Genomic DNA, 24,709 nt, shown 5'->3' with positions numbered 1-24,709 from the left:
CTCAGGCAGAGCCCAGGAAGCACATGGATGATTTGTTGGCTGGAAACCTTGGCCTTCTGTGTCCCACCTTGAGCAGCCCCCTGGACACACATCCCTCTGAGAATGTGGGATCCCAGAGGGCTTTGGGTTGGAAGGGACCCTAGAGATCACCTCATTCCACCCCTGCCATGGCAGGGACACCTTCCACTGTCCCAGGCTGCTCCAGCCTGGCCTTGGGCACTGCCAGGGATGCAGGGGCAGCCCCAGCTGCTCTGGGCACCCTGTGCCAGGGCCTGCCCACCCTGCCAGGGAACAATTCCTCATTCCCAATGTCCCATCTACCCCCAACGTCCTTCAAGTCCTCAAAGGTCTTCATTCCTCCCTTTAACTAAGCTACACAAGAGTTCCTCAGTAAAAATCCAGCTGTTTGTTGTTTTTTTTTTGTCACCTTCTGTCCTTCCACCACAGGTAGAACAACCCCAAGTGCTGAATCACACACTCACCTCAGCACTGACACACTGCTCCAATGGCCTCATTCCACAGCCTGGGGATGCCAGAGAAGGCTCTGCTGCCTTTCCAGCCTCTACTACTATTAATTTATCACTGTTACTACTAGTTAGTACCTCCACTAGAGAATGAGTAGTGGGGTGAGAAGGCAGCAGGGCAGGGGGGATTCTGCCCCTCTGCCCCACTCAGGTGAGCCCTGGTGCTCCCAGCATGAGGAGGGCATGGAACTGTTGGAGCAGGTCCATGGAGCTGCTGAGGGGGCTGGAGCAGCTCCCCTGTGGAGCCAGGCTGGGAGAGCTGGGAATGCTCAGCCTGGAGAAGGGAAGGGTGTGGGGAGACCTCAGAGCTCCTGCCAGGGCCTGAAGGGACACAGGGGAGCTGGAGAGGGACCCTGCAACATGGAACTGGAGGGACAGGGAATGGGTTCAGACTGACAGAGGGCAGGGCTGGATGGGATATTGGGAATGAGGAATTGTTCCCTGGCAGGGTGGGCAGGCCCTGGCACAGGGTGCCCAGAGCAGCTGGGGCTGCCCCTGGATCCCTGGCAGTGCCCAAGGCCAGGCTGGAGCAGCCTGGGACAGTGGAAGGTGGCCCTGCCATGGCAGGGGTAGAATGAGATGAGCTTTAAGATCCTTCCAACCTATGTAAGTTCCCTTCCACGATTCTCTGACTGCTTGCAGTGGGATTTTCATGCTCACAGGCGAGGGAAGACATTTCCAAAAGCCCAGAGCAGGCAGAGCAGGCCCCTCTCCCTGTGCTCCCCTCCACGAGTCCTGTGTGTGCTGCTGCCCCGAGTGAGGGTGGGGAATGATGGGTCAGGCAGCAGGGTGACACTGCTGTGCCCTGGCAGGGATGTGACACAGCTCTGAGCCCTCACAGCCTCGTGTGACACCCCCTGCATGAGCACACCTGGGAGAAGATTGAATAGGAGGCTGAGAGACCAGCCTGCATGTTAGACAGTCTGTCTCTCCTCTAAACCAATCCCAAAGGGCCAGCATCACCCAGAAGATGGGGGCGAGGAGGGAGAAATAAGAAGGACGGGGCACGCCCAAATTCCTCCATCTTGGGACCCCAAACCTCCATTCTGAAAACCTTAAAATTCCACTTTTTCACCCTGTGACAACTAACTATTATTCTACTTAAACTCTCCTGGCTTGTAATTCTTCATACAAAGCTGGTCATTTGCTCCATGGGTCAAAATCAGTCACAGGTGCCTCGGGCTTCATGCCAGGGTCTTTGAGCCCCCTGCAGGAGCTGGAGCCATCCAGGACAGCCAGAGGGATGTCCTGGGCTCCCACAGCCACCAAGGCAGGGACAGGCATGGCTGGGTGGGCACAGGCAGTTCCTGTGGCTTTGGCCAAGCGTGGGTGTTGCACCAGCTCTGCCTTGTACCTCTGGCTGCTGGTGGGATCTCCAGCCTGGTGCTTTTCCAGAGAGTTCTGCAGAGCTTTGGTGAATTGCCCCCTGCTAACACGGCACTTTTGGACCTTACTGTCACTTCTCATGAGGTGTGGATGCCCAAGTGTCTCCCATCCAGGCAGGCAGTGAGGCCTGAGCTGCCCTTGGGTGTCCTTGGGGAGCTCAGCATGCTGCTGAGGCCTTGGAAAGGTGGGAGTGATGCCTTCAGAATGATGCCTCAAGTTTTAGCTTTTGTATTTTTCACATTCTGTGCTGCTTTAGTGTGTGGGTCTGAGCTTCACATTGAGGGATGGTGAGCTCTGTGCACAGAGCAGGGAGACAAAACAATTCCTGCTCCAGCTGGGGACCAAGGACAAATGATCCAAATCTCAGGTCCAAGAGCACAAACAACGTGGGCTGGAGAGAGAAAAACAAGGATGGGACTGCATGGGCTAAAGCTGGAATTGGACAATGAACTCCAATATGCAAATGGAGCAGAACTGATCAAAGTGACAGACCCTGTTCATGGTGTCCATTTTGTGCCCATTTTGGTTCACCTGGGTGCAGTCCTGGCTGGGCTCTTGTGCTGCCCAAGGTGGATCCATGGAGGAGATCCTTTTAATAAATCCCTGCTTCATTCTTTAGCTCTGTTCTAGGTCAGCCTTCTCAAGGCATCAGCTCAGACCAAGCTTTTTTGTTGCCCCAGGAACTCTTCTAAATGACCCTGGGATATGGGAAATTACCCTGGCAGTTAGGAAATGACCCTTTACCAAGAAAACCTGTTGGCTTTTTGTTTGTTTGTTTGTTTGTTTGTTTTTCTCTTGGCTTGTTGGCTTTTTTCTTTTCCACCCTGGCTATCAAGAGCTTAAGGTGCAACTCCATAGCTGGAATTCCTCAGCACACCAACCCAGCTGCCTCTGCAAAACCGCAATCAAAGCCACGAGAAGCTTCCCATGAAGGGAGGTGCCCCAGGAGTGATCAGCACCCATCTGTTAATTGGAGGACACGTGAACAGCAAGTGCCAGCGTGGCTGGGCTCTGACACAGCCTGGTCCTTTTAACTCTGGTGGTGACAGAGCCACTGGCACTGCCACCAGCAGCCTGGCCAGACGTGCCAGGGCTCTGCCTGGTAACGAATTTCCCTTCGTGTCCTCAGATTTGTGTCCTTTTGGAGCTGCCTGGTAACGAATTTCCCTCCTTGTCCTTCAGATTTGTGTCCTTTTGGAGCTGTCCCCAGCGGGGGAAAAGCATCACTCGATCTTTTTTTTATTATTTTTGGTCTTATCTCACAGCTTGGTGACACCACAGGTAGGTTTGCTGGGAGTATTTAGAGGGTAGGAAAGTCTCGTGGTGTGGGAGCAGAAGGAGGGAGGCAGAGAGTAATTCACAGTTCATGCTGCTGGGCTGAAGTTAGGCTCTAACTTTTGAGAGCCTGGCAAAACGTCAGGAATCATATGTAATGTTAATTGTGTGCATGAAAATAGGCCTCTGCTCAGCTCAGGAGCAGCTAAGGTGATCAAAAAGGTTTCTGTTTTCTTTTAGGCAACACTGATTTAACTAACAGCCTTCCTATGAGGTTCTGCCAGTTTCAGCTCATGGGATCCTTCTGTTTACAGTGGGTTCTGGGTAGGAAAGCTAAGGAATAGAGAAACACAAAAAGTATAGACAGAGTCATAGCCCAGCCACACTAAACATGTTCCTTCCATAGCATAAACTCCCCCTTTAGGTTAATTCTCTCTGTGAGACAACTGCCCTGTGTGGGATTATCCCAGTACTGGTTCAGTTCTTGTCTTGCATAGCTGGTTCTCTTCTTGCCATTAAAAATATTTAAAAGGCTCCAGCCTATTTCCAGATCTGTACAATATAAAAAATTCTTATGTGGACAGCAAAGTAAACTGAAATTGGGAATTCTCTCCACTTTCCCAGCCCAGAAAATGATATGTGATCTCCAGAGGAGATCACTGTGATATCTGTGAGGAACCTAACACATCCCAACCAAGCAGAAACAAACATTCACATCAATTCCAGCGACAATAACAACCAACAATAACAACAACAGCAGCATCCGTGCCATGGTTTTGCTCTTGTGACTCTTGCTGCTGCTCCTATTGCTATTATTACCGTCATTATCATTATTTTTGCTGTTGTTGTCACTATTATCATTCACACAGGCACGAGATGTGGCTGCTCATGGCAGTCCTGCTCCTCGTCCCAGCACCCACGAGCTCCAAAGGCGCCACCAAGCAGAAGAAGGCTCTGAACCCCGAGGCTCTCATGAACGTTGTAAGCCAGGAGAACTCTGAATTCCCTGTCTGAAGGCTTGGGCACGTTCAGCTGGAGGAGAGGGAGGCTTGGAGAGGGCTGGTGTTGTTGGGCTGCTGCGATATGACGCTGCCTCCACACCATCATTAACCAGCTCCTCCTCCCAGCAGAACTAATGCAATTACAGCAGGGCAGTTAGGGATGGGGATAATCCCAGACTGGATTTGATCAGATATCTCCCCAGAGGGTAGAAATTTGTGCGTGGCTCCTCTCCTTCAGCAGCAGCAAGTCGCTCAGGGCCATGTCCAGGTGAGCCCTGAGAGGCTCTGAAGCTGGGATATAAGATAAAATTGCTGCATTTAATCTTTCCTGCCAACCTCATAACAAAGCAACCTGTGGGCAGGACCACAGCTGGATTTTCCACAGTCTGTGGAGTTCTCAGCATGAATAAAGCTCAGGCAGAGCCTCTGGAGCCCTGCAATGGATCCTGTGGGATTTATCCCAGTGCCCTTCCAGTCAGCCCAGCTCGGCAGGTTTATCCCTCTGCCCCACCACCTTATCTGCCCAGCTCATCACCCGGAGCCTGATGTGACACGTGCGGCAGGCGGCAGGAAATCGGTGCCAGATGTCTGTAAAGCAGGGTCAGGCGTCAGGAAATCCTTTTGGTTTCAATGGTTTCAGTAATCTTTCTGGTTTCAATGGTTTCAAAGCCCTGCAGCCGCCAGCTCCCCTCCTTGCCCAGTGCTGAGCATCTCCCCTTCCCCTGGGCAGGTCACTGGGGCGGGGTTGGGACAGAGCAGCCTCTGCCACAAAAAGCCCTCAGCTGATCCAGAGACAGCCTGGGCAAAGACATGTCCCACAACTTCGGTTTTACCATGTCAGATGGTAAAAGTCAAGTTCTTATCTCCTCAAGTCAGATAAGCACCTTCACTGTGGAAAGTTTCCCACCTGGGTTTTTCTTCCCCCAGAGCCAAATCATCTGCCACAGAGGGTACCCCAGTGAGGAGTATGAAGTGCTGACTGCTGATGGCTACTACATCCACCTGAACAGGATTCCTCACGGAAGAGAAAAGCCTAAGAACAGAGGTACAGCTCGATTTCACTCAGAGCCAGCCAAAAATAAAAGCCCTGAATGTCAGCAGGGGAATGGATGGACCTGGACAGGCTGGGGGAATAGTCTTTGTTAAAGCAAAAATACTGAATCCGTGGGATTTCTCCAATTTACACTCAAAGCTGCAGCACCAGGAGACACGGCCAAAATGCACATTTTGCATGTCCTCTGGCAGTGCAAGGAAGAGGCTTTACTGCCCTTAATTTGGGGTGAGTGAATAGAGAGAATGTGCTTCAATGAAATGTGCTGTTTCCTTTGCACCCAGGGGCCAAGCCAGTGGTGTTTCTCCAGCATGGGATACTTGGAGAAGGCAGCCACTGGGTGGAAAACCTGGCCAACAACAGCCTTGGCTTCATCCTAGCAGACTCTGGCTACGATGTGTGGCTGGCAAACAGCCGGGGCACCAGCTGCTCCCGGAGACACCAGCACCTTTCAGCGGACCAGGTGGAATTCTGGGATTTCAGGTGGGCTGGAGTGTGTTACAAAAGCCTGGCAGAGGCTCTCTGCCTGTCACCAAGCTCTAGGCAGAGGTGGGGGCCCCTGAGCAGGCAAGTCAGAGCAGCTAAGCCCTGGCACAGCCTCCCCTGGCGAGGATGGGGCACCTGAGCAGACCTGCCTGCTGACACGGTGCCAGCTCCTCCCTGCAGTGCTGAGAGCACGGGGCACTGCCACCTGCGTGGGACACACAGAGACACCAGCCCTGCCTCCCCAGGCACCTCACTGAGCTGACCACGAGTGTTATTGCCACCTCCCCTGCTCCTAGACCTTGTTGTTGCCCTTTTTTTAAGCTGTCACTGCCTCTCCAGAGCAGAATCCCCAAGCTCATAAAGAGGCTTGTAGAAAAACCTCACACAGCAGGTCTGCCTTTCACCACCTCCCACCAACAGGCACACAGGCAGGAACCATTGCTCCATTCCCCTGGGGGAAAGAGCATCCCAGGGAGCAGAGCTGGTGCTGTAATCCTGGTGGGAGCAGCTCTGGCTGGGTATGGCACTGGAATGCTGGCCAGGCTCTGCACAGTCTGTTTACTGCTCAGCAGGGCCGTGGGAGGGCTAAGCCCTTTCAGGGCAGGATGATGCCATGGCAGGAGGGATCCATGCCAGGAATTCTCCCCTGGAAAATCAGCCCCAGATGTGGAGCTGGGCAATGCAAGGCAGCTCAGGGGAAGTTGCTGCCTCGCAAGCAACATCCCCCTCCTGTTTTGCAGCTTCCATGAGATGGCAATGTTCGACCTGCCGGCTGCCATCGACTTTGTGCTGCAGAAAACGGGGCAGAAGCAGCTCCACTACGTTGGATACTCCCAGGGCTGCTCAATTGGTGAGTTCCAAAGGGTCACCCACCACCTTGACTCAAAACAAGTCACTTTTGGTGTTTTTGTCAACAGAAAGCAGAGGGCTCCCCTCCTCGTGGGCTTAAAAACCACTGACGTGCCCGATCAGCCAGGGGAATAAAGGTGTTGCCTCCCTTTGGGCATCTCTTGCACCAACATTTAGCAGGAGAAGGTGGCAACAGATCTCAGATTTCCAAGTGGAGATAATCAACTAAACAGAGCTGGGTGCAAGTGAGCCCTCAGATTAAGCACCTGAGGAAAGATGGAGCAAGCCTGAGGTTGTTTTTTCTGTTTTCTCAGCATTTATTGCATTTTCATCCATCCCTGAACTGGCTCAGAAAGTCAAAATGTTTTTTGCCCTGGCTCCAGTAGTGTCACTCAAGCACAGCAGAAGTCCATTCATGAAGATGCAGTTCCTCATGGACAACCAGCTCCAGATGATTCCGGTAAGGGATTTACTCCACACCCTTCTGCCCCAAAATGACTGCTTCTAGGGAAGGGATCAAGCCCAGACACAGCCCCTGGGGCTCTCTGATGCAGCAGAAAACAGTTAATTCCTGCTGGTTTATTAGCACAGACAAAATTCAGGCACACATACAGTCCTGGATGGCCTTGTTGAGTGCATTTCTTCTTCCCATCTGTAGGATACACATGGTCTTTATTTGGGGGCACATGGGAATAAATCACATGGGACTCCATTTTCTGCATGGTGGGAAAAGCCTTTTCTTTAGTCACATAACTCCTTTTTGTACAGTTTTACAGACCTCATGTGTGACTCCAATTGTTCAGGAGCTTTCTTGACAGTTACTTTTATTGGTTATTAACAAGTTGTTATTCTGTATTCATTGGTCACTCAAACCCCTGGTGTGTATGTGCAAGAAAAGTTGTTTGTGAAGAGGTAATTTTAATTTTTTTGTCTGTGTGAAAAGAGTTTATACAGGTGCTGGTTGTTTTTTACCCAGTGATAGATTGTTATGTTAAGGAACTGCTCACACCAGGATTGCTTCACATGGGAACTTGCACAGTGCTTGCTTCCCTTAGAAGAAATGACAGGCCAGCCAGAGCAGGCTTGATTTTACAAAGATTTTTTCTATAATTTTTCTACCTTACTGCAACAAGGGCACTTGTAGGGGCCCTAGACCAAACACCTGAAGAAGAGCAGCTTTGCCCATGTTGATTCCATGAAAAACAGATCCAGTGCTTGGGGGAGGTGGGGGGAAAGAGGAGAGCTGTGATTATTGATTTCCCTGGTGTGTGTTCAGTCAGCACCAACTCCTGCAGCGAGCTCTGCACATCTCCATGGGGCAGGGGCTCGATTCCTGGGTATTCCCTTTACTGCCTGGCTGGTGGGGCAGCCCAGGGGCTGGGCTGCAGGGAGGGGGGACAGGGAACACCCTCAGTGTGTCCCTTTGCTCCCGCAGCTGCTGCTGGGCAGAACGGACGCGTCCCTGCGCATCAGGAGGCTGTGGCGCTTCCTTCCCGAGCTCTGCAGGCACACGCTGCTGCACAGGCCCTGTGCCAACCTCCTCTTCCTGCTGGGGGGCTACAACGAGAAGAACCTCAACATGGTGGGTGTGCTACACCATGGGTGTGCTCTGTGGGGACAAAGGGTCACTGTTGTGTCACCCACCCTGCCCAGCCTGGCAGCAAACAGACCCTGCGTGGGCAACACGCGTCCCCCTGCCACCTGCTTTTCCTCCCTGGGACAGGGAAAGCCCCCCCAGGTTTTCCATGTGTCCCCCTGCCACCTGCTTTTCCTCCCTGGGACAGGGAAAGCCCCCCCAGGCTCTGCTGGGTAAATGTCAGTGGGCAGGTGTGGAAGTTTGCAGGCAGTCCTGACATGGGAAGAGACGAGAATCTTGACTCCGTGCTAAATCACAAGGCTGATTTATTATTTTATGGTATATATGTTATGTTTATACTAACAGAATAGAAGAAAGGATTTAATCAGAAGGCTGGAAAGGAGAAGGAAAAGGGAAAGGGAAGGGGAAAGGGAAGGAGAAAGGAAAGGAAAGGAAAGGAAAGGAAAGGAAAGGAAAGGAAAGGAAAGGAAAGGAAAGGAAAGGAAAGGAAAGGAAAGGAAAGGAAAGGAAAGGAAAGGAAAGGAAAGGAAAGGAAAGGAAAGGAAAGGAAAGGAAAGGAAAGGAAAGGAAAGGAAAGGAAAGGAAAGGAAAGGAAAGGAAAGGAAAGGAAAGGAAAGGAAAGGAAAGGAAAGGAAAGGAAAGGAAAGGAAAGGAAAGGAAAGGAAAGGAAAGGAAAGGAAGGGAAAGGAAAGGAAAGGAAGGGAAAGGAAAGGAAAGGAAAGGAAAGGAAAGGAAAGGAAAGGAAAGGAAAGGAAAGGAAAGGAAAGGAAAGGAAAGGAAAGGAAAGGAAAGGAAAGGAAAGGAAAGGAAAGGAAAGGAAAGGAAAGGAAAGGGGAAAAGGGAAAAGGAAACTCATGACTCTCAGAGAGACTGAGACAGCTGCACTGTGATTGGCCATTAATTAGAAGCATCCAACATGGACCAATCAAAGATGCAACTGTTGCATTCCACAGCAGCAGATAATTATTGTTTTTGTTTTCCTCTGAGGCTTCTCAGCTTCTCAGGAGAAAAATCCTGGCAAAGGGATTTTTCAGAAAATATCATGGCTACAGCCAGGTGGCCCTTGCCAGCACCTCTGAATTAGGGCTGCCTGTCACTGTGACCAGCTGGCGTGCAGCCCCTGCTGTACCCACCTGCTGAAGCAGCCTCTGGGTGACCTCAGGCAGTCACTGAGGCCTTGGGCACAGCCCCTGAGCCCAGGGAAGGTGTCTCACAGAGCTCATCCCCATCACTCTCCTCCCTGTGCTGGCTCACAGCAATTGGTTTTTAAGGAAAATTATATCCCTGAACCTGGTCCAGCTTTTCAGGCAGTGTGACTCAGCAGTGGCTGCTCTGGGAAACACCTGGCAGCTGCCAGTCCACTCCCATCCGCTGGAAAGCACCCTCAGCTGGCATTTGTTTCCTTGCAGACACGGCTGGATGTGTACACATCCCACTATCCAGATGGCACCTCGGTCAAAAACATCATCCACTGGGCCCAGGTAGGACCCCTGACACACACACCCCCCTGGGATGGGCCCTTCACTGAGAGCCAGGAGAGACTCGAGAGCTCAGGGGCCCCAGACACTGGGAAAGTAAAGGCAAGAAATGAGAAGAGGTGCTGGATGCAGGATGAGCTGCCCTGGTGCCTCTGGGGACCAGGGGACACTGCAGTGTGTGTCCTGTGCTGGGCCAGGCAGGACAAGGGACAGGATGGGGAGGCCACAGATGGATGTTGGACCCCCCCAGGAGTCACCAAAGCAGAACTTGGGGACACCATGAAGCCCGAGGAGAAGTAGAGAGAACTGGATAAGGAGGAAAATGGGGACCCAACAACATCTCCCCCTGTCCAAAGGGGTCCTGGACACCCTGGAGATGGACTCTGCAGCTTCAGCACTGGCCCTGCTGGAAATGGGGTCAGGTTGGAGACCCCCACCCATGTGCCTCCTTGCAGAGCCAAATTATTGGTAATGGAGGCTGGAAAAGGACAATCAGGCTGTTGGAGGAGCTGCAGCAGCAACCTGCACACACAGCTGGTGGTGAGCAGGATTTCAGAGGGACGAGCACCAGGGCAGCCAAGGAGTCATGTGGAGCACCTTGGTTTGTCAGCCCATGGCTAGGGACAGGCATGGAGCCAGAGGGCAAAAAGCCACCCTGTTAAAAAAGGTGGGATGCCATCTCCTCCTGCAGTGTCCCACGGGTGAGGACAGCAACACCTCTCCTTGTCCTGCCTGTCCCCAGCCAGCTGGCATGGTTGGAGATGGGCACATGGAGGGCAGGGACTTCCACAAACTCTTTCTGAGCACCCTCTCATGATGGGTGCCTCGAGGGGGCCGTGAGATACAAGACCCATGCAGCAGCAGATCCATCCTCCCACAGCAGATCCATCCTCCCACAGCAGATCCATCCTCTCACTCACAGCAGATCCATCCTCTCCCAGCAGGTCGATCCTCTCCCAGCAGATCCATCCGTCCACAGCAAATCCATCCTCCCACAGCACGTCCATCCTCTCCCAGCAGATCATTCTTCCACAGCAGATCCATCCTCTCTCAGAGTCATCATCTCCCAGCAGATCCATCCTCTCACAGTGGATCCATCCTCTCCCAGCAGATCATTCTTCCACAGCAGATCCATCCTCTCATAGATCCATCCTCTCCCAGCAGATCCATCCTCTCATAGATCCATCCTCTCACAGCAGATCCATCCTCCCATAGATCCATCCTCTCCCAGCAAATCCATCCTCTCATAGATCCATCCTCTCCCAGCAGATCCATCCTCCCATAGATCCATCCTCTCACAGCAGATCCATCCTCCCATAGATCCATCCTCTCACAGCAGATCCATCCTCTCATAGATCCATCCTCTCACAGCAGATCCACCTTCTCATAGATCCACCCTCTCATAGATCCACCCTCTCATAGATCCATCCTCTCATAGATCCATCCTCTCCCAGCAGATCCACCCTCTCTCCCCAGGTGATAAAATCCGGAGAATTCAAAGCCTTTGACTACGGCAGTGAGAACCGCGCTCGGTACCACCAGGTAGGAGCTGCCGTGGCAGTGCTGGCAGCTGGAGGTGCTGGGGGTCTCTCCAGGGTGCTGCAGGGACAGAGTGGCTTCCCTGACACCTGAGAGCCCCCCGTGTCCCCCAGGACACCCCGCCCCTGTACCGCCTGGAGGAGATGCCGGTGCCCACGGCGGTGTGGTCGGGAGGGCAGGACTGGGCAGCGGACTGGAGGGACGTGCTGCAGCTGCTGCCCCGCATCAGCCACCTCGTCACCTACACCCACATCCCCGACTGGAACCACTGGGACTTTGTCTGGGGCCTGGACGCCCCCAGGCGCCTCTACAGCACCATCCTGAGCCTGATGGAGGGGTCCCGGTAGAGCAGCAGCTCCCGGTGGCCTGGCCCCTGTCCCTCAGCTGAGACAGCCCCAGGAGGGGCTGGGACACTGCCTGCTGTCCCCTCCTTCCTGCTGGCCTGACACACTTGTGGTGATGGTGCTTTCTACGCATCCCTTGGTTGCTGGGTCTCTCCTCCTTGCTTGGGAGCTCCGGTGGCACCATGCCGGGAGGGCAGCACCAGGGTGAGCAGAGACACCGGAGCAGGCAGGAGCCACCAGCCCTGCTGGGAAGGGCCCCAACATGATGGTGCTGACCCAGGGACACATGGGGACTCTGCCATGACCCCACAGTGGGCTGAGGATTAGAGCAGCCAGGCTGTGAGGAGGTGAAAGGCAGCTGGGCCTGTGGGGGAACAGGCTGAGAGCAGCCCCAGCTGTGGCACACAGAGGAATCCAGGGAATGCATGAGGCCAAATCCTTCTTGGCAGCAGCAACAGGGGCTCTGGCCCCACATTGCAGCCCTGGGGGTTCAGGATTTGGAGGATCCTTTTTCCCCAAGACAAGTCTCCAGGAAGTGGAAGGTCTCCATCTGGGCCAAGCCAGGCAGCTGCCTGCATTATTTGGGCAGGGGCTCAGGGGCCAGAGGTCCCCAGGAATGGCTGCTGGGCTCAGCACCAAGGCACTGGGAATGATCATCCTTCACCCCTGGGAGCTGGTGACCCCAAATGCCCTGGGCTGGGTTGCAGGGCTGCCATCCCCCCGGGAAGGTGCTGCCAGGCTGATGGCCCCAGTCCGTCCCACCCTGCTGCTTGCTGCAAACCCAGAGGTGAGGAAAATCCCTCCTAAATAAATACTCAAAGGGGGTTGCAGGAGCCTGTGCTTTGACACTCTCAGCTCTTCCTTGCATGTGAATATTTTCTGGCAGCAGGGACACAGGGTCAGCTGGTAGAGCTGGGTGGCAATGCAGGCTCTCCAAGGGTCCCAACTGGGAGTATCCCAGTACATCCAGTACCTACCCCACCCCTGGGCAGGGGGCAGCAACTCTTGCTGGCAAAAATAACCCCACCAGACAGCCTTGGGAGTGGAGAGTTTTATTGTATCCATGAAAGTTTGGGAATCACGAGTGGGCAGGAGCGCTGGGACTGGCCCTGGGGCAGCTCTGCTGGGATGCGTGCGGCGATGGGCACCCACTGCTCCTCCACCTCGCCAGGCTGGCCGCCACCGCGTAAGGTGGATGAGCGGGAGCAGAATGGGGAGAGGAGGAGGGTGGGGAGGTGGTCCCAGGGCTACCCCAGCTCCAGGGGGGTCCCCTCTCCCAGCCCTGCCCTCCATGGGTGCAGGCAGCCGGTTCATCACCGCACCGGGACCCCATCCCTGCCTCCCTCCATCCCTTCCTTCCTCCTTCCCTCCCTGCCGGGGCTCGGGCCGCTCCAGGGGCGGTGCCGTTGGCGGGGGGCGGTGCCGGCGGCGGCGGAGGGCGGTACCGGCCGGCGCGGGCGGCCATGGAGGGCAGCGGGCCCCGGGTGGTGGCGGTGGGCGCGGGGCTGGCGGGGCTGGGGGCGGCCCAGCGGCTCCGCGGCCGCGGCTCCCTCCGCCTGCTGGAGGCGGCGGCCCGCGCTGGCGGCCGCGTCTGCACCCGCCCCTTCGGTACGGGCGGCGAGGCCGGGGCAGGCTCCGGGAACCGGGGGTGGGCGGCATCGGGGGGCGGGCCCGGGCCAGGGCGGGGGGCGGCGGTACCGGGATGCGGGAGCTGCTGCACCTGACCCCCGGCCCGTGGGGCCGGTCCGGAGTGGGTCGGACACGTGGCGGGGGTGGCCGGTCCCGTGAGCACGCGGGGACCGAACGGAAGCCGCTCACGGGGGGCAGCGGGGGCGGTTTCGGGCCCACGGGGAGCGGGGGTCCCGCTGCGCCCCGAGCGCTCCTCGCCGGGCACGGCTCGGCGTGACCCGCTCTCCCTCCCTCCCTCCTTCCCGGCAGCGTCGGGGCTGGCGGAGATGGGGGCACACTGGATCCACGGCCCCTCGCCGGGAAATCCCGTGTTCTGCCTGGCCTCCCGGTACGGCCTGCTGGGCCCGGAGGCCGCCCGGGAAGAGAACCAGCAGGTGGAGGCGGGCGGCCACCCCCCGCTGCCGTCCGTCACCTACGGCAGCTCGGGCAAGGTGCTGAATCCCAAGGCAGTGCGCGAAGCCCGCGACCTCTTCTACGCCCTCCTGGCCTCCACCCGCGCTTTCCAGGGCTCCAAGGAGCCGCCGTGGCCCAGCGTGGGGCAGTACGTGCGGGCGGAGATCGCCCGGACGGTGCCCACCATGGCGGGGGGCCAGGAGGATGCGCGGCGGCTGCAGCTGGCCGTGCTGGCCGCCTGCCTCAAGCTGGAGTGCTGCATCAGCGGGACGCACAGCATGGACCTGGTGGGGCTGGAGCCCTTCGGGGAGTACGTGTCGCTGCCCGGCCTGGACTGCACCTTCCCAGGGTAAGCGCGAAGCTGCGCAGCGGGACGCGGAGGAGCGATCCGGGGCCGCCCCGTCTCCAGCGCTTGACTCCTCCCACAGTGGCTACAGCAGCTTGGCCGAGCGCCTGCTCTCGGATCTGCCCGAGGGCACCGTGCTGTTCAACAAGGCCGTGAGGACCATCCACTGGCAAGGCTCCTTCCGTGAGGAAGGCGACGATGGCGGCAGGGCTTTTCCCCGTGCGGGTGGAGTGCGAGGATGGAGATGTCTTCCTCGCTGACCACGTCATCGTCACTGTCCCGCTGGGTGAGGACACCAACACCTTCCCTTGCTCTGCCCTTGCCCTCCGGCCAGATGGGCGAGCGGAGGGCAGGGATTTTCTAAACCCCTTCCCAGCCTCCCCTCTCTCACTGGGAAGAGGTTGGGAAGGAGTTTGGGGAGCTCAGAGCATCTCAGACACCATTTAGGAGCCCAGCTGAGAACTGTCCTGTTGCCCGGACTTGTGGCTGCAGGTTTCCTCAAGGAACGGCACCAGGAATTCTTCCAGCCCCCCCTTCCCGAGCGGAAAGCACAGGCCATTCGCAACCTGGGCTTCGGCACCAACAACAAGATCTTCCTGGAGTTCGAGCAGCCTTTCTGGGAGCCCGAGCAGCAGCTCCTGGAAGTGGTGTGGGAGGACGAGTCGCCCCTGGAGGAGCCCGACGCTGACCTGGAGGCCAACTGGTTCAAGAAGCTCATCGGATTCGTGGTGCTGCAGCCGCCAGAGCAGTAGGTGACGGGGGATTTGGGGCATCCGGGCCGCTGGTGGGCACGGGGAGGGGGTAGCAGCTTTCAGCCCCGCCTTCCCGCCCCAGGCACGGGCACGTCCTGTGCGGATTCATCGCGGGGAAGGAGTCGGAGCACATGGAAACGCTGAGCGACGCCGAGGTGCTCAGCGCCATGACCCACGTCCTGCGCACGATGACAGGTGCCCGCCCCTGCCCGCCCTGCCCGCTGCCCCGGGGGGATCTCCCGATCCTATCCCTGAGCCCCATCCGCAGGGAATCCGGACCTGCCCGCGCCGAGGAGCGTGCTCCGCTCCCGCTGGCACAGCGCTCCCTACACGCGCGGCTCCTACAGCTACGTGGCCGTGGGCAGCTCGGGGAACGACATCGATGTGCTCGCACAGCCCCTGCCCGAAGACCCCCGGGACCCCCGGGTGAGGACTCAGCCCCAGGGGGTGCGGCGGGGACAGACAGACAGACAGACACACGGCGGTGGGGCCAGGAGCACAGGGAGGTGGCACTGCTGACCCTCTGCGGGGGTCACCCAGTGCTCGGATCACCCGCTGGGCTCCACGGGGGAGGGGGCATTCCCACAAAAGTCGTGAACAGGCGGCTCCTCCCAACCTTCCCAGCCTCCTAAGGAAGGGGAAGTGCCCGTTCTGGGTTTGTAAAGCGGTCGTGCCCCCGCGGGGTGCCGGAGCGCGGGGGGTGAGGCTGTTGTAGCCGAGCCCCGCGGCCCCTGCGCTCACCCCCCGCCTCTCCGCAGCCCCTGCAGCTCCTCTTCGCCGGCGAGGCCACGCACCGCACCTTCTACTCCACCACCCACGGGGCGCTGCTGTCGGGGTGGCGAGAGGCCGAGCGGCTCAACCAGCTCTTCCAGGCGCCGGTCCCCGCGCCTCAGTCCTGAGGCGGCAAAATAAACCGCGGTGCTTTGCCCTTCGCTCTGCTTTATTGAGAAACCTCCGCGCCGGCGGCTTCTTCCTCTCGGTGGCGGGGTGGGTGCGGCGGGACTGGCTCCACGGGGCGCTGTCGGTTTAATACCAGTTGGTGCTGGAGATGGTGTAGCGGGGATCGTCCAGCGGGTCCTGCGTCGGGCCTGGCCGCGGGGGAGCCTCCGGGGCGGGTGGGCGAGGGGGCTGAGGCTCAGACACGGCGGCACGGGGAGTGCCGGGGTCCGCGGAGAGCACTCCGGGGCCTGCAGGGGGTACGCCGTGCCCCCCGCGGGCCCCGGCACTCCCCGTGCCGCCGGGAGGGGCGGCGGAACCCCCCTGAGGCCCCGGTGGTGGCGGCGGCGGCGGCGGCGGCTCCGCCATGGCTGTCACTGAGGCGGCTTCCGGTCGCGGCGGAAGTGACGCGGCGGAGCCATGCGGGCGTGGGCAGCGCTGAGGGCGGCGGGGACGGCGCCGGGAGCGTTCCGGGAGCGCTTCGAGTTCGGCGGCCGCGATGTGGCCTCGTGGTTTCCGCGGCACATGGCCAAAGGTGAGGGGCGGCAGCGCGGCGGGTCGAGTTCCTCAGCCTCCCCGCCGAGCGCTCACCCCGCGCTGTGCTGTGCGCTGCAGGCCTGCGGCAGATGCGCCTGGCGCTGCGCCGCGCCGACTGCCTCGTGGAGGTGCACGACGCTCGAATATCCTGCACAGCTGCCGGAGAACCCTGCCCCTTGTCCATCCACACCACCCTTGTCCCTCTCCGCCTCCTCTCCATCCCCCTCCCGCTACGCTCTTGCGGTCACTGTCCTTAGCGCAGCCCACATTCCGCTGTCGGGCCGTAACCCCGCGCTGCAGGAGGCGCTGGGCATCCGCCCTCACGTCCTGGTGCTGAACAAGATGGATCTGGCTGATCCCCGGCGGCAGCCGGTGAGCGCCGGGGCAGGGCCGGGCGGGGGCAGCGCCGGTGTCACAGGCCGGTGACAGCAGTGCCTCCTCCCGTCCCCTGCAGGAGGTTTTGGAGCAGCTGAGGCAGCAGGGATGCTCGCACGTAGTCTTCACTGACTGCCAGCAGGATGTCAATGTCAAGAAGGTAATGGGGCAGCAGCCCAGCCCCTGCTCCCTGGTGAGCTCCCAGCCTCAGGAAGAGCCCTCGGTGCTCCAGCTGGCTGCTCCCTTTCCAGCCCTGTCCCTGTCCCTCTGCAGGTTGTCCCCATGGTTGCCAGGCTGGTGGCCGATGGTCCACGCTACCACAGGACCGAGGTGAGGCACATGCACAGAGGGCACAGAACATCCTGGGCTAGAAGGGACCCACGAAGACCATCCAGTCCAGCTCCTGGTCCCGCACAGACACTCCAACAATCCCACCCTGGGCATCCCTGGGGCGGTGTCCAAACACTCCTGGAGCTCTGGCAGCCTTGGGGCTGTGCCCATTCCCTGGGGAGTCTGGGCAGTGCCCAGCACTCTCTGGGGGAAGCAGCTTTCCCTGATCTCCAGCCTGGCACAGCTCCAGCCATTCCCTGGTCCTGTCCCTGTCCTAGAGAGCAGAGATGGGAGCTGCCCTGGGGAGGAGCTGCAGCCCCAGGGAGGTCTGACCTCAGTGTGCTCTGCTCCTTTGGGCACTCCCTGGCAGCTTTACATCTCTTTTATGTTGTGGTGTCCCCAGACTGCCCCCAGTGTAGGGGGTGAGGCTGCCCCAGTGCAGAGCAGAAGGAGGCTCTCCCTCTCCAGCCAAGGAACAAGGCTGCTCCCAAATGTGCCAGAAGAGCCTGGCAGGGCAAACTCTGGGATATTTCCCTGTTGTTGCAGGGAGTGGTTGGTAACCAGCTGCTCCTTGCCCGTGTTTCCCTGGCCTGCAGAGCTCCGAGCACAACATCCTGGTGATCGGCGTGCCCAACGTGGGCAAGTCCTCGCTCATCAACTCCCTGCGGAGGCTGTACCTCAAGAAGGGTATTTCTGCACGGTGCCAGGGCTCAGGGGGCAGCTGGGCACAGTGCCACTGTGTCCCTGATTGTGTCTGTACCCCCAGGCAAAGCCACTGCGGTGGGGGGAGAGCCAGGGATCACCAAGGCAGTGCTGTCCAGGATCCAGGTACTGTTCCTGCATCCAGGAAACCTCTAGGCTCACTGAGGGGTTGCTCAGGCCCCCTTTTGCAGCAAGAGCTTAACTCAAGCTCAGTGCCTCGCTCGTTAGCCGTGTGGTGCTAATTACCAGCCCTGCCTGCCCCGTGCCAGGTGTGTGAGAAGCCCCTGATGTACCTGGTGGACACCCCCGGCGTGCTGCCCCCCCGGCTGGGGGATGTGGAGATGGGCATGAAGCTGGCGCTGTGTGGTGAGCCAGAGGCTGGGGTCACACTGCTGCTCACACCCCCTGCATGTGAGGGGGTGGAAGGAGGGTTGGCCAGGGCTAGGCAGGGCTGAGGGAAGCTGAGGCTTGACCCTCTTTTCCAGGAGCCATCCGTGACCACCTGGTGGGGGAGGACATCATGGCTGACTACCTGCTGTACACCCTGAACAAGCAGCAGCAGTTCAGGTGAGCCAGTAGGGAAGGGTGCCAAGAGGGTGATGGAGATCACCATGGGTGATGGAGATGCCCTGCCCAGGGAGTTTTGGGGGGTGTGAGCCATGTCCTCTGGCAGGTACGTGCAGCGCTACGGGCTGGGCCAGCCCTGCGACCACATCGAGCCCCTGCTCAAGCACGTGGCCCTCAGCCAGGGCCGCACGCAGAAGGTGAAGGTGCTCACAGGCACAGGTGGGTGATCCAGGGTTCTTGGGAGTTTTGGGGATCCCAGGCCAGCTCCAGGCTGCACTGACACGCCTGTATCCACTGCCACCTCCAGGGAATGTCAACATGATGATGCTCAACTACCCAGCTGCTGCCTACGAGTTCCTGCGGGACTTCCGAGCAGGACGCCTGGGCAGGCTGACACTGGACTGAGACCTGTCACTGGACAGGCAATGCCGGCAGCCGTGTGGACTGGGGACACCCTGGTGCCCCTTGGAGCTGGGGACAGCTCAGCAGGGAGCCATGGGGTGTGATTGAAGCGGCTCAGCCAGGGCTGTTCCCGGTTTTGGGCAAGAGGCCGCAGGGGCAGGATTCCCTGTGGTGTCGCTGTTGTGATGCTCCCATGGAGAGCCGGGGGCAGGGCTGGTGCCTCCGGCTGGCACCTGGAAGCCGCCAGGGAGCTGTTTCCTCACCAGGGAGCTGTTTTCTCGCTGCGTTTGGCCTGCTCTGGAGCCTCCATCCCGAAATAAAAGCCTGTGTGGGTAGGGGCCGAGCTCTGGCCACCCCAGGGTCCCGCCCCTCGCCCCGCATCCAGCCACACCTGCTTTCGCCCAATTTTATTGCCGCCTCCTCGGCCTCCGGACACGGCGAGGCCACGGACAGGGGCGCGGTGCAGAGGGTGCCCGAGCCGGCGGGGTTTGGCTCGGTGCGGAGGGGGGGTGGTGGTGGAGGGTCTTCCGCGGGGGTCCTGCCCCGCCGGCGGTGGGTGGCCGTGTCCCCGGGAGCCGCTGCTCGCCCGGGGCGTGGGGCTCAGCCCCGTGGGGGGCGGCCGGTCCTCGCGGCGTCCTGGGTGCACCGGGCACAGTCAGGTCCCCCGGAATCCATCAGCGGCGGAGGAGGGCGGCCAGCGGGCAGAGCCAGGGCAGCGCCCGGCTCGGTGGGCTCCCGGCCGGCGCGGCGGAGGTCCAGGCGCTGGCGGCCGCCGTCCAGTTGCCGTCGCGGTACTCGACGCCGTCTCCCGCTTGCAGCTCTCCGGACAGCCGGGCCCGGCGCAGGGCCGCCCCCGCCGCCACGCCGGCCGCCGCTCCCGCCGCCGCCGCCCCCGCCACGCGCAGGGCAGCCCCGGCAGAGCCGTACCGGGGCACGGCCGCCCTCGGCCGGCTGCGGGCCGCCCCCCGCGCCGCGCCGCGGGCCGCCCCGCGGGCACCGCCGCGCCCACCCTTGCCGGCCACCGTGTCGCAGAAGGTGGCGGCCAGCAGCACCAGCGCCCAGCACGCCGCCGCGCTCCGCCGCATCCCGCACCTGCCGCAGGGAAGGAGGGAGGGAGGGAAGGGAGAGCCCCGCCGCTCAGCCGCGCCCGGCCGGGGCCGGGGACCGCGCACCGCCGCGTCCCGCTTGCGCGTGTGCTGCGGCCGCGCACGCGTGTGTCACGGCACACGCACAACCCGCGCGTTGCATAAACGCGCTCCCCCCACCCCTGCGGATGATGCTCCCGCACACGCACGCTGCCGCACGCCCCTGTGGGTGATGCTCCCGCACGCCCTGGATGCTCCCGCACGCCCCTGTGGGTGATGCTCCCGCACACGCACGATCCCGCATGCCCCTGTGGATGATGCTCCCGCACGACCCTGTGGGTGATGCTCCCGCACACGCACGATCCCGCACGCCCCTGTGGATGATGCTCCCGCACGACCCTGTGGGTGATGCTCCCGCACACACTCGCTCCACAGAACCCTGCGGGTGATGCTCTCGCACACGCTCACACCCACGCGTTTCCCCGGCTTCGCACACACCCCGCCGCAGGGCGCACTCACACCCTCTGCCCTCCCTCCCCACCCGCGGGGCTCACCGGACCCGGGGATGCCGCCGGCTCGTTCCGCTCCTCTCCACTCCTCCCTGGCCGCGCTCCCGCTGCCGCGCTCCCGCCGCGCCCCCCGCACTCCACCCCACTCCCCGCCGGGGGGGCGGCGGGGGAATCCCCCCTCCTCACCCTTTCCCCTTCCCTCCCTGTTCCCCGCCCCTAAACCCCGCACACGCCGCCGGCCCGGCCCGCCGAGCCCCGCGGGGCAGCACGGCGGGACCCCCGCTCGGGGCGGCCTCCGCGCCCCCTCCCACGGCCCGGGGGGCTCGGCCCCGCCCTCCGCCCCGCCTCGGCCAATGGGAACGGCGCCTGGCGGGGCGGGGCCGGCTGCACCAATGGGCGGCGGCGGGAGGGGCGGGGCTCGCTCCGCGCTCCGCCATGGCCGCCGCGCTGCGAGCGCTCCTGCGGCCCGCTGCCGCCGCCGCCGCCACTGCGCTGCCCCGAGCGCGCCTCCCGCCGCCGCTCCGCGCCCCCCGCGGCGCTCGGGGCTGCAGCGCCGGTGAGCACCGGGACACCGGGGGGGCACCGCGGGGGGGTGGGCTTGGCCCAGCCCCGTGCTCAGCGCAGGGCACCGGGTCCCTGCACCGGGCACGGTCGTAGCCCCGGGCAGTGCCCATCGACCTGCTCGTGGTCCCTGGGCTGCGCACCAGGCTACGGCACCGGACACCGCGTCCCTACTCCGTGTGCGGTCCCAGCGCCGGGCACCGAGTCTCTGGGCTGTGCACCGGGGCCAGAGCACCGGGCACCGGGACACAGCACAAGGTACGGTCCCAGCACCGGGCCTGTGCCCAGCGAGTTGCACGTGGTTCCGGAGCTGCGCTCCAGAGCCCATCACCGAGCACCGGGGCCCTGCGCCATGTATGGGCAGCGGCACTGCATACCAGGGCACCGGCACTGCGGCCCAGCACCGGGCACCGGGGCCGCTGGACCGTACACCCCGTCCCAGCGCTCGGTGCCCACGCATACTGTTCTGGCACAGGGTGGTCACGGGGCTTCATCTTCGCGGGCTAGGGTGGCACTGGGAGCTCCTCCGAGCCCGTCCCGCCGGCTGCCGGTGACCGCTGCCATCAAGGTCGCCTTTAAATAGCATGGAGTGACGGTTGGCGGGGTGCGGCCGGGGGTCCGCCCGGTGCCCGGCAGCCGGTGGGTAACGGGGCAGTGCTGGTGTGGCGGGCAGGGGCTGCGTTCCAGTACCTGCTGGTACAGAAGACGGGGGCACTGAAGAACGTGGGGCTGATCCAGCTGAACCGGCCGCAGGCGCTCAATGCGCTCTGCGAGGGACTGATGGCGGAGCTGGGGCGGGCCCTGGAGGCCATGGAGAGCGACCCGAACGTGGGAGCCATCATCCTCACCGGCAGCCAGAAAGCCTTTGCAGGTAGGACCATGGCCTCTGCTCACCCCAAAGTTATGGAGGGGATTGGAGTCCCACTGCACTTCCCTTTGCAGCTGGCGCAGACATCAAGGAGATGCAGAAAAAAACCTTCCAGGAGTGCTACAGCGGTGGCTTCCTGGCCGGCTGGAACAAGGTCGCCATGGTCCGCAAACCCATCATCGCCGCCGTCAATGGCTACGCCGTGAGTGCCCCCCACACCTCCCTGCACCCCCTGTCCCCACCCTGGCACCCCCTGACCCATCTCTGCCTCCCCTGTGCCAGCTGGGAGGCGGCTGCGAGCTGGCCATGATGTGCGACATCATCTACGCCGGGGAGAAGGCACAGTTCGGGCAACCCGAAATCCTGCTGGGAACCATCCCAGGTGAGCAGCAGCACCTGCCAGGGGCTTCCATCCCGGCTGGGGTGGGGACACCCAGGTGACCCTCTCTGAACCTCTTCCTTCCCTCAATGCCCCAGGTGCTGGCGGCACGCAGAGGCTGACCAGGGCAGTGGGGAAGTCACTGGCAATGGAGATGGTGCTCACCGGGGACCAGATTTCAGCACAGGAGGCAAAGGAGGCAGGTGGGAGCGTGGGACAGCCCTGGCACTGCAGGGGTCTGGCAGAGAGCCATCCCCTCACTTCCCACTGCCCATCCTAGGTCTGGTCAGCAAGGTCTACCCTGTGGAGAAGCTGCTGGATGCAGCCATTGCCTGCGCTGAGAAAATCGCCAGGAACTCCAAGCTGGTGGCTGCCATGGCAAAGGAGTCAGTCAATGCTGGTAGGGGCTGGGGGCCGACTGGGAACCCCCTGGGGGGGCTGCAAAAGGCCAGGCACAGGGGTCTCCCCAACTCCTCCCTTGCTTTCAGCCTTTGAAACGACGCTGACAGAGGGGAACAGGACAGAGAAGCGCCTCTTCTACGCCACCTTTGCCACCGTGAGTAGGGGGATGAGGGATAACAGGCATCCCTCGTGGCATGAGGGATAACAGGGTTGCCTCAGCCCCCCCTCACTGTCACCTCACCTCTCTGCCTGTCCCAGCGTGACCGCGAGGAGGGGATGACGGCATTCGTGGAGAAGCGCAAGGCCAAGTTCACCGACAGCTGAGCCCGGCAGCTGCAGGTCCCTGGGGTGGTGCAGGTCCCCACGGCCTCCTGCAGCCCGTCCACCCCCGCCTTACCCCGCACAGGGGACCGGGACCCGTCGGCGAGCCGTGCTTGGGGTGACAGCAGCAGTGGGGACCACCTCTGCCTGCACTATTAAAGGGTTTTCTAGGTGCTGCTGGGAGATGGGGCATCCTTGCTGCGAGCTCCTGCCTTAGCTGGGAAATGTTGGGGGTCACTGAGCCCCCTCCACACTCCCTCACTGCTTTCTGATGATGGGCTGGGCAAGAGCAGCCTCGTGGAGCATAGCTCTGGGTGTTCCCCAGCCTGTGGTACCTTCTGGGGCACAACCAATGTGCTGAGTTTGCCTCATCCTCACCTGGACTGAACTGAGGCTGGAATTATGAGCTGAGTCTCCTGTCTCAGGGCATCATCCTCGCCCTGCCTGGTGCCTTGGGGTTATCCTGAGGAAGTTCCTGCAGGTTTGGAGGCCCCAGCAGGTTTCTGTCAGTAATGAGGAGCCCACCAGGATGTGGAGAAGGGATGGGTTTATTGGTGAGGCTTAAGGCTCAGTAGGAAGGGACAAATTTCCTCAGGAAACCCCAGGGGCAGCTCCCACCCCTCATTTCACAGCCCAGGCACATCTTCACTCAGCCATGGTGGATGTAGTCAAGATCCTCCTCTGGGTCATTCTGCACCTTTGGGGCTGGCATCCAGAATGGCACACGGGCATTGACCTCCCTGGCATTGTCCTGGGGGTGGTACAGGTGGTCACGATCCTCCTCTGGGCCATTCTGCACCTCTGGGGCCGGCATCCAGAATGGCACACGGGCACTGGCATCCCTGGCATCGTCTTGGGGCTGGTACAGGTGGTCACCATCCTTTTCTGGCCTTGCCTGGACTTGGGGTGGGCCCCTCTGAGCCCAGGCACTGCTGGAGAAGACCTTTATACCTGGTTCACCCTCCTCTGGTGCTCCCACACCCAGGATGCTGGAAGAGGGGAGCAAAATCATCAAGGAGAGGTTGCCAAATACCCTCCTGTCCCAGAAGAATCCCACCCCAGTGGAGTGCAGGGACCCTGGGGAGATTGCCCACACCCCATGAAGCACCAGTTAGGATCTCAGGGTGCAAACTTAAATATTTGTTTCACAAAAGGAATAGAGAAACCAGCTGGATGCTCAGGGAATTTGCATAATTCGGGGAGGAAGGGAGGTGGAGCTGGGACTCCCTTCATTTTAGGAGGCACAAAACAACAAGGTGGGCACAAAGCAACAAGGGGGGCACAAAGCAACAATTTATTCCCCCCTGAAACACTTTCATGTTGGGGTGTTGCTTTATTAGTTTTTGCAAGCCAGGTGGGAGCACCTCTTACCTTTCCTCAGCCAAATCCTGCTGCATGGCCAGGTCCTTCCACCAGGAGCTGCTCAGAGCCTGTGGGGAGAGGAGGGGGTCCCAAGGGGTGGCACGGGTCACACGTGGGTCCCCTCATCAGAGGGGACAGCGGGAGGGCAGGGGAGGCAGGGCTCACCTGGGTGCTGCCGGGTGCCAGCAGGAGGAGGGCCATGCCCAGCAGGATGGTCACACTGTGGAGCCCCATGGTCCTCGAGTGGAGAAGACAGGGATGGCAGAGAGTGGTGGCACAAGCCGTGACACACCCTGTGTCCCGTGGCCACAGCTCCTCCCTGACCCCAGCACCTCCCGTGCCCACCGGGGCTGGCAGAGACCAACCTGTCCGTGGCTGCCTTTTGTCACACCTGCCTCGCACTTTGCCCGCCCCGTGGCAGCCTGCTGGCACTGGGTGGATCCAGGTGCTGCTGCCGCCCATCCCGTGTCCCTCCAGGCCCCGGATGGATCCAGGTCCCGCCCATCCCGTGTCCCTCCAGGCCCCGGGCAGATCCAGGTCCCGCCCATCCCGTGTCCCTCCAGGCCCCGGGCAGATCCAGGTCCCGCCCATCCCGTGTCCCTCCAGGCCCCGGGCAGATCCAGGTCCCGCCCCATCCCGTGTCCCTCCAGGCCCCGGGCAGAT

The 24,709-nt window shown here is 60.7% G+C and overlaps 6 protein-coding genes across 7 annotated transcripts; 4 read left to right on the top strand and 2 right to left on the bottom strand.

The window, feature by feature from the left end:
• Positions 1-1,435: 1,435 nt before the first annotated feature.
• On the top strand, positions 1,436-11,636 carry LOC118688209 (lipase member M-like). The gene is made up of 10 exons (XM_036385642.1): positions 1,436-1,454; positions 4,033-4,166; positions 5,114-5,231; positions 5,522-5,720; positions 6,464-6,573; positions 6,887-7,032; positions 8,008-8,154; positions 9,579-9,650; positions 11,124-11,189; positions 11,300-11,636. The coding sequence occupies exons 1-10, from the start codon at positions 1,436-1,438 to the stop codon at positions 11,531-11,533; spliced, it is 1,245 nt and encodes a 414-aa protein (XP_036241535.1). The 3' UTR covers positions 11,534-11,636.
• Positions 11,637-12,901: 1,265 nt separating this feature from the next.
• PAOX (polyamine oxidase) lies at positions 12,902-15,642 on the top strand. Its single transcript, XM_036385670.2, is given in 8 exon segments — positions 12,902-13,138; positions 13,469-13,961; positions 14,041-14,149; positions 14,151-14,244; positions 14,451-14,706; positions 14,793-14,905; positions 14,979-15,136; positions 15,469-15,642. Coding segments are annotated over 8 exon segments (1,509 nt in total). The 5' UTR covers positions 12,902-12,993; the 3' UTR covers positions 15,610-15,642.
• Positions 15,643-16,051: 409 nt separating this feature from the next.
• On the top strand, positions 16,052-18,949 carry MTG1 (mitochondrial ribosome associated GTPase 1). Of its 2 annotated transcripts, XM_054515598.1 has the most exons (11): positions 16,052-16,181; positions 16,262-16,328; positions 16,453-16,555; positions 16,638-16,718; positions 16,832-16,888; positions 17,485-17,575; positions 17,655-17,716; positions 17,860-17,956; positions 18,076-18,157; positions 18,264-18,376; positions 18,465-18,949. In XM_054515598.1, exons 1-11 carry the CDS (start codon positions 16,067-16,069, stop codon positions 18,560-18,562), a joined length of 966 nt encoding a protein of 321 aa, XP_054371573.1. In that variant the 5' UTR covers positions 16,052-16,066; the 3' UTR covers positions 18,563-18,949. The 2 variants fall into 2 exon arrangements, with proteins under 2 accessions (XP_054371573.1, XP_054371572.1); XM_054515597.1 differs by having other exon boundaries at positions 16,071-16,181; positions 16,262-16,555.
• Positions 18,950-18,951: 2 nt separating this feature from the next.
• SPRN (shadow of prion protein) lies at positions 18,952-20,287 on the bottom strand. Its single transcript, XM_036385673.2, has 2 exons — positions 20,199-20,287; positions 18,952-19,651 (listed from the first exon to the last, which is right to left on the bottom strand). Exon 2 carries the CDS (start codon positions 19,642-19,644, stop codon positions 19,234-19,236), a length of 411 nt encoding a protein of 136 aa, XP_036241566.1. The 5' UTR covers positions 19,645-19,651; positions 20,199-20,287; the 3' UTR covers positions 18,952-19,233.
• A 301-nt stretch (positions 20,288-20,588) lies between these two features.
• Positions 20,589-22,867, top strand: ECHS1 (enoyl-CoA hydratase, short chain 1). The gene is made up of 8 exons (XM_036386222.1): positions 20,589-20,709; positions 21,388-21,585; positions 21,657-21,784; positions 21,865-21,964; positions 22,060-22,164; positions 22,242-22,361; positions 22,450-22,517; positions 22,622-22,867. The coding sequence occupies exons 1-8, from the start codon at positions 20,589-20,591 to the stop codon at positions 22,685-22,687; spliced, it is 906 nt and encodes a 301-aa protein (XP_036242115.1). The 3' UTR covers positions 22,688-22,867.
• Positions 22,868-23,256: 389 nt separating this feature from the next.
• PRAP1 (proline rich acidic protein 1) lies at positions 23,257-24,314 on the bottom strand. The gene is made up of 3 exons (XM_054515672.1): positions 24,212-24,314; positions 24,056-24,114; positions 23,257-23,673 (listed from the first exon to the last, which is right to left on the bottom strand). Exons 1-3 carry the CDS (start codon positions 24,278-24,280, stop codon positions 23,334-23,336), a joined length of 468 nt encoding a protein of 155 aa, XP_054371647.1. The 5' UTR covers positions 24,281-24,314; the 3' UTR covers positions 23,257-23,333.
• Positions 24,315-24,709: the final 395 nt, after the last annotated feature.

The sequence above is a fragment of the Molothrus ater genome, chromosome 8 (assembly GCF_012460135.2).
Source record: "Molothrus ater isolate BHLD 08-10-18 breed brown headed cowbird chromosome 8, BPBGC_Mater_1.1, whole genome shotgun sequence".
NCBI classification, from domain to species: Eukaryota; Metazoa; Chordata; class Aves; order Passeriformes; family Icteridae; genus Molothrus; species Molothrus ater.
Note: the sequence above shows the minus strand (reverse complement) of the source record. Positions and strands in the feature narration are given on the sequence as shown.

Bases quoted from the DNA above. Each gene is read 5' to 3' on its own strand.
- LOC118688209 (XM_036385642.1), top strand. The intron at 6,574-6,886 runs GTGAGTTCCAAA...CTGTTTTCTCAG, and splicing joins CTCCCAGGGCTGCTCAATTG to CATTTATTGCATTTTCATCC. The intron at 11,190-11,299 runs GTAGGAGCTGCC...CGTGTCCCCCAG, and splicing joins ACCGCGCTCGGTACCACCAG to GACACCCCGCCCCTGTACCG.
- MTG1 (XM_054515597.1), top strand. From the start codon at position 16,146: ATGTGGCCTCGTGGTTTCCGCGGCACATGGCCAAAG. The intron at 16,889-17,484 runs GTGAGGCACATG...CCTGGCCTGCAG, and splicing joins CACGCTACCACAGGACCGAG to AGCTCCGAGCACAACATCCT. The intron at 18,158-18,263 runs GTGAGCCAGTAG...GTCCTCTGGCAG, and splicing joins AACAAGCAGCAGCAGTTCAG to GTACGTGCAGCGCTACGGGC.
- PRAP1 (XM_054515672.1), bottom strand. From the start codon at position 24,280: ATGGGGCTCCACAGTGTGACCATCCTGCTGGGCATGGCCCTCCTCCTG. The intron at 24,115-24,211 runs GTGAGCCCTGCC...CTCTCCCCACAG, and splicing joins TGGCACCCGGCAGCACCCAG to GCTCTGAGCAGCTCCTGGTG. The intron at 23,674-24,055 runs GTAAGAGGTGCT...CCCCTCTTCCAG, and splicing joins CAGGATTTGGCTGAGGAAAG to CATCCTGGGTGTGGGAGCAC.
- SPRN (XM_036385673.2), bottom strand. From the start codon at position 19,644: ATGCGGCGGAGCGCGGCGGCGTGCTGGGCGCTGGTGCTGCTGGCCGCC.
- ECHS1 (XM_036386222.1), top strand. From the start codon at position 20,589: ATGGCCGCCGCGCTGCGAGCGCTCCTGCGGCCCGCTGCCGCCGCCGCC. The intron at 21,965-22,059 runs GTGAGCAGCAGC...TCAATGCCCCAG, and splicing joins CCTGCTGGGAACCATCCCAG to GTGCTGGCGGCACGCAGAGG. The intron at 22,518-22,621 runs GTGAGTAGGGGG...TGCCTGTCCCAG, and splicing joins TCTACGCCACCTTTGCCACC to CGTGACCGCGAGGAGGGGAT.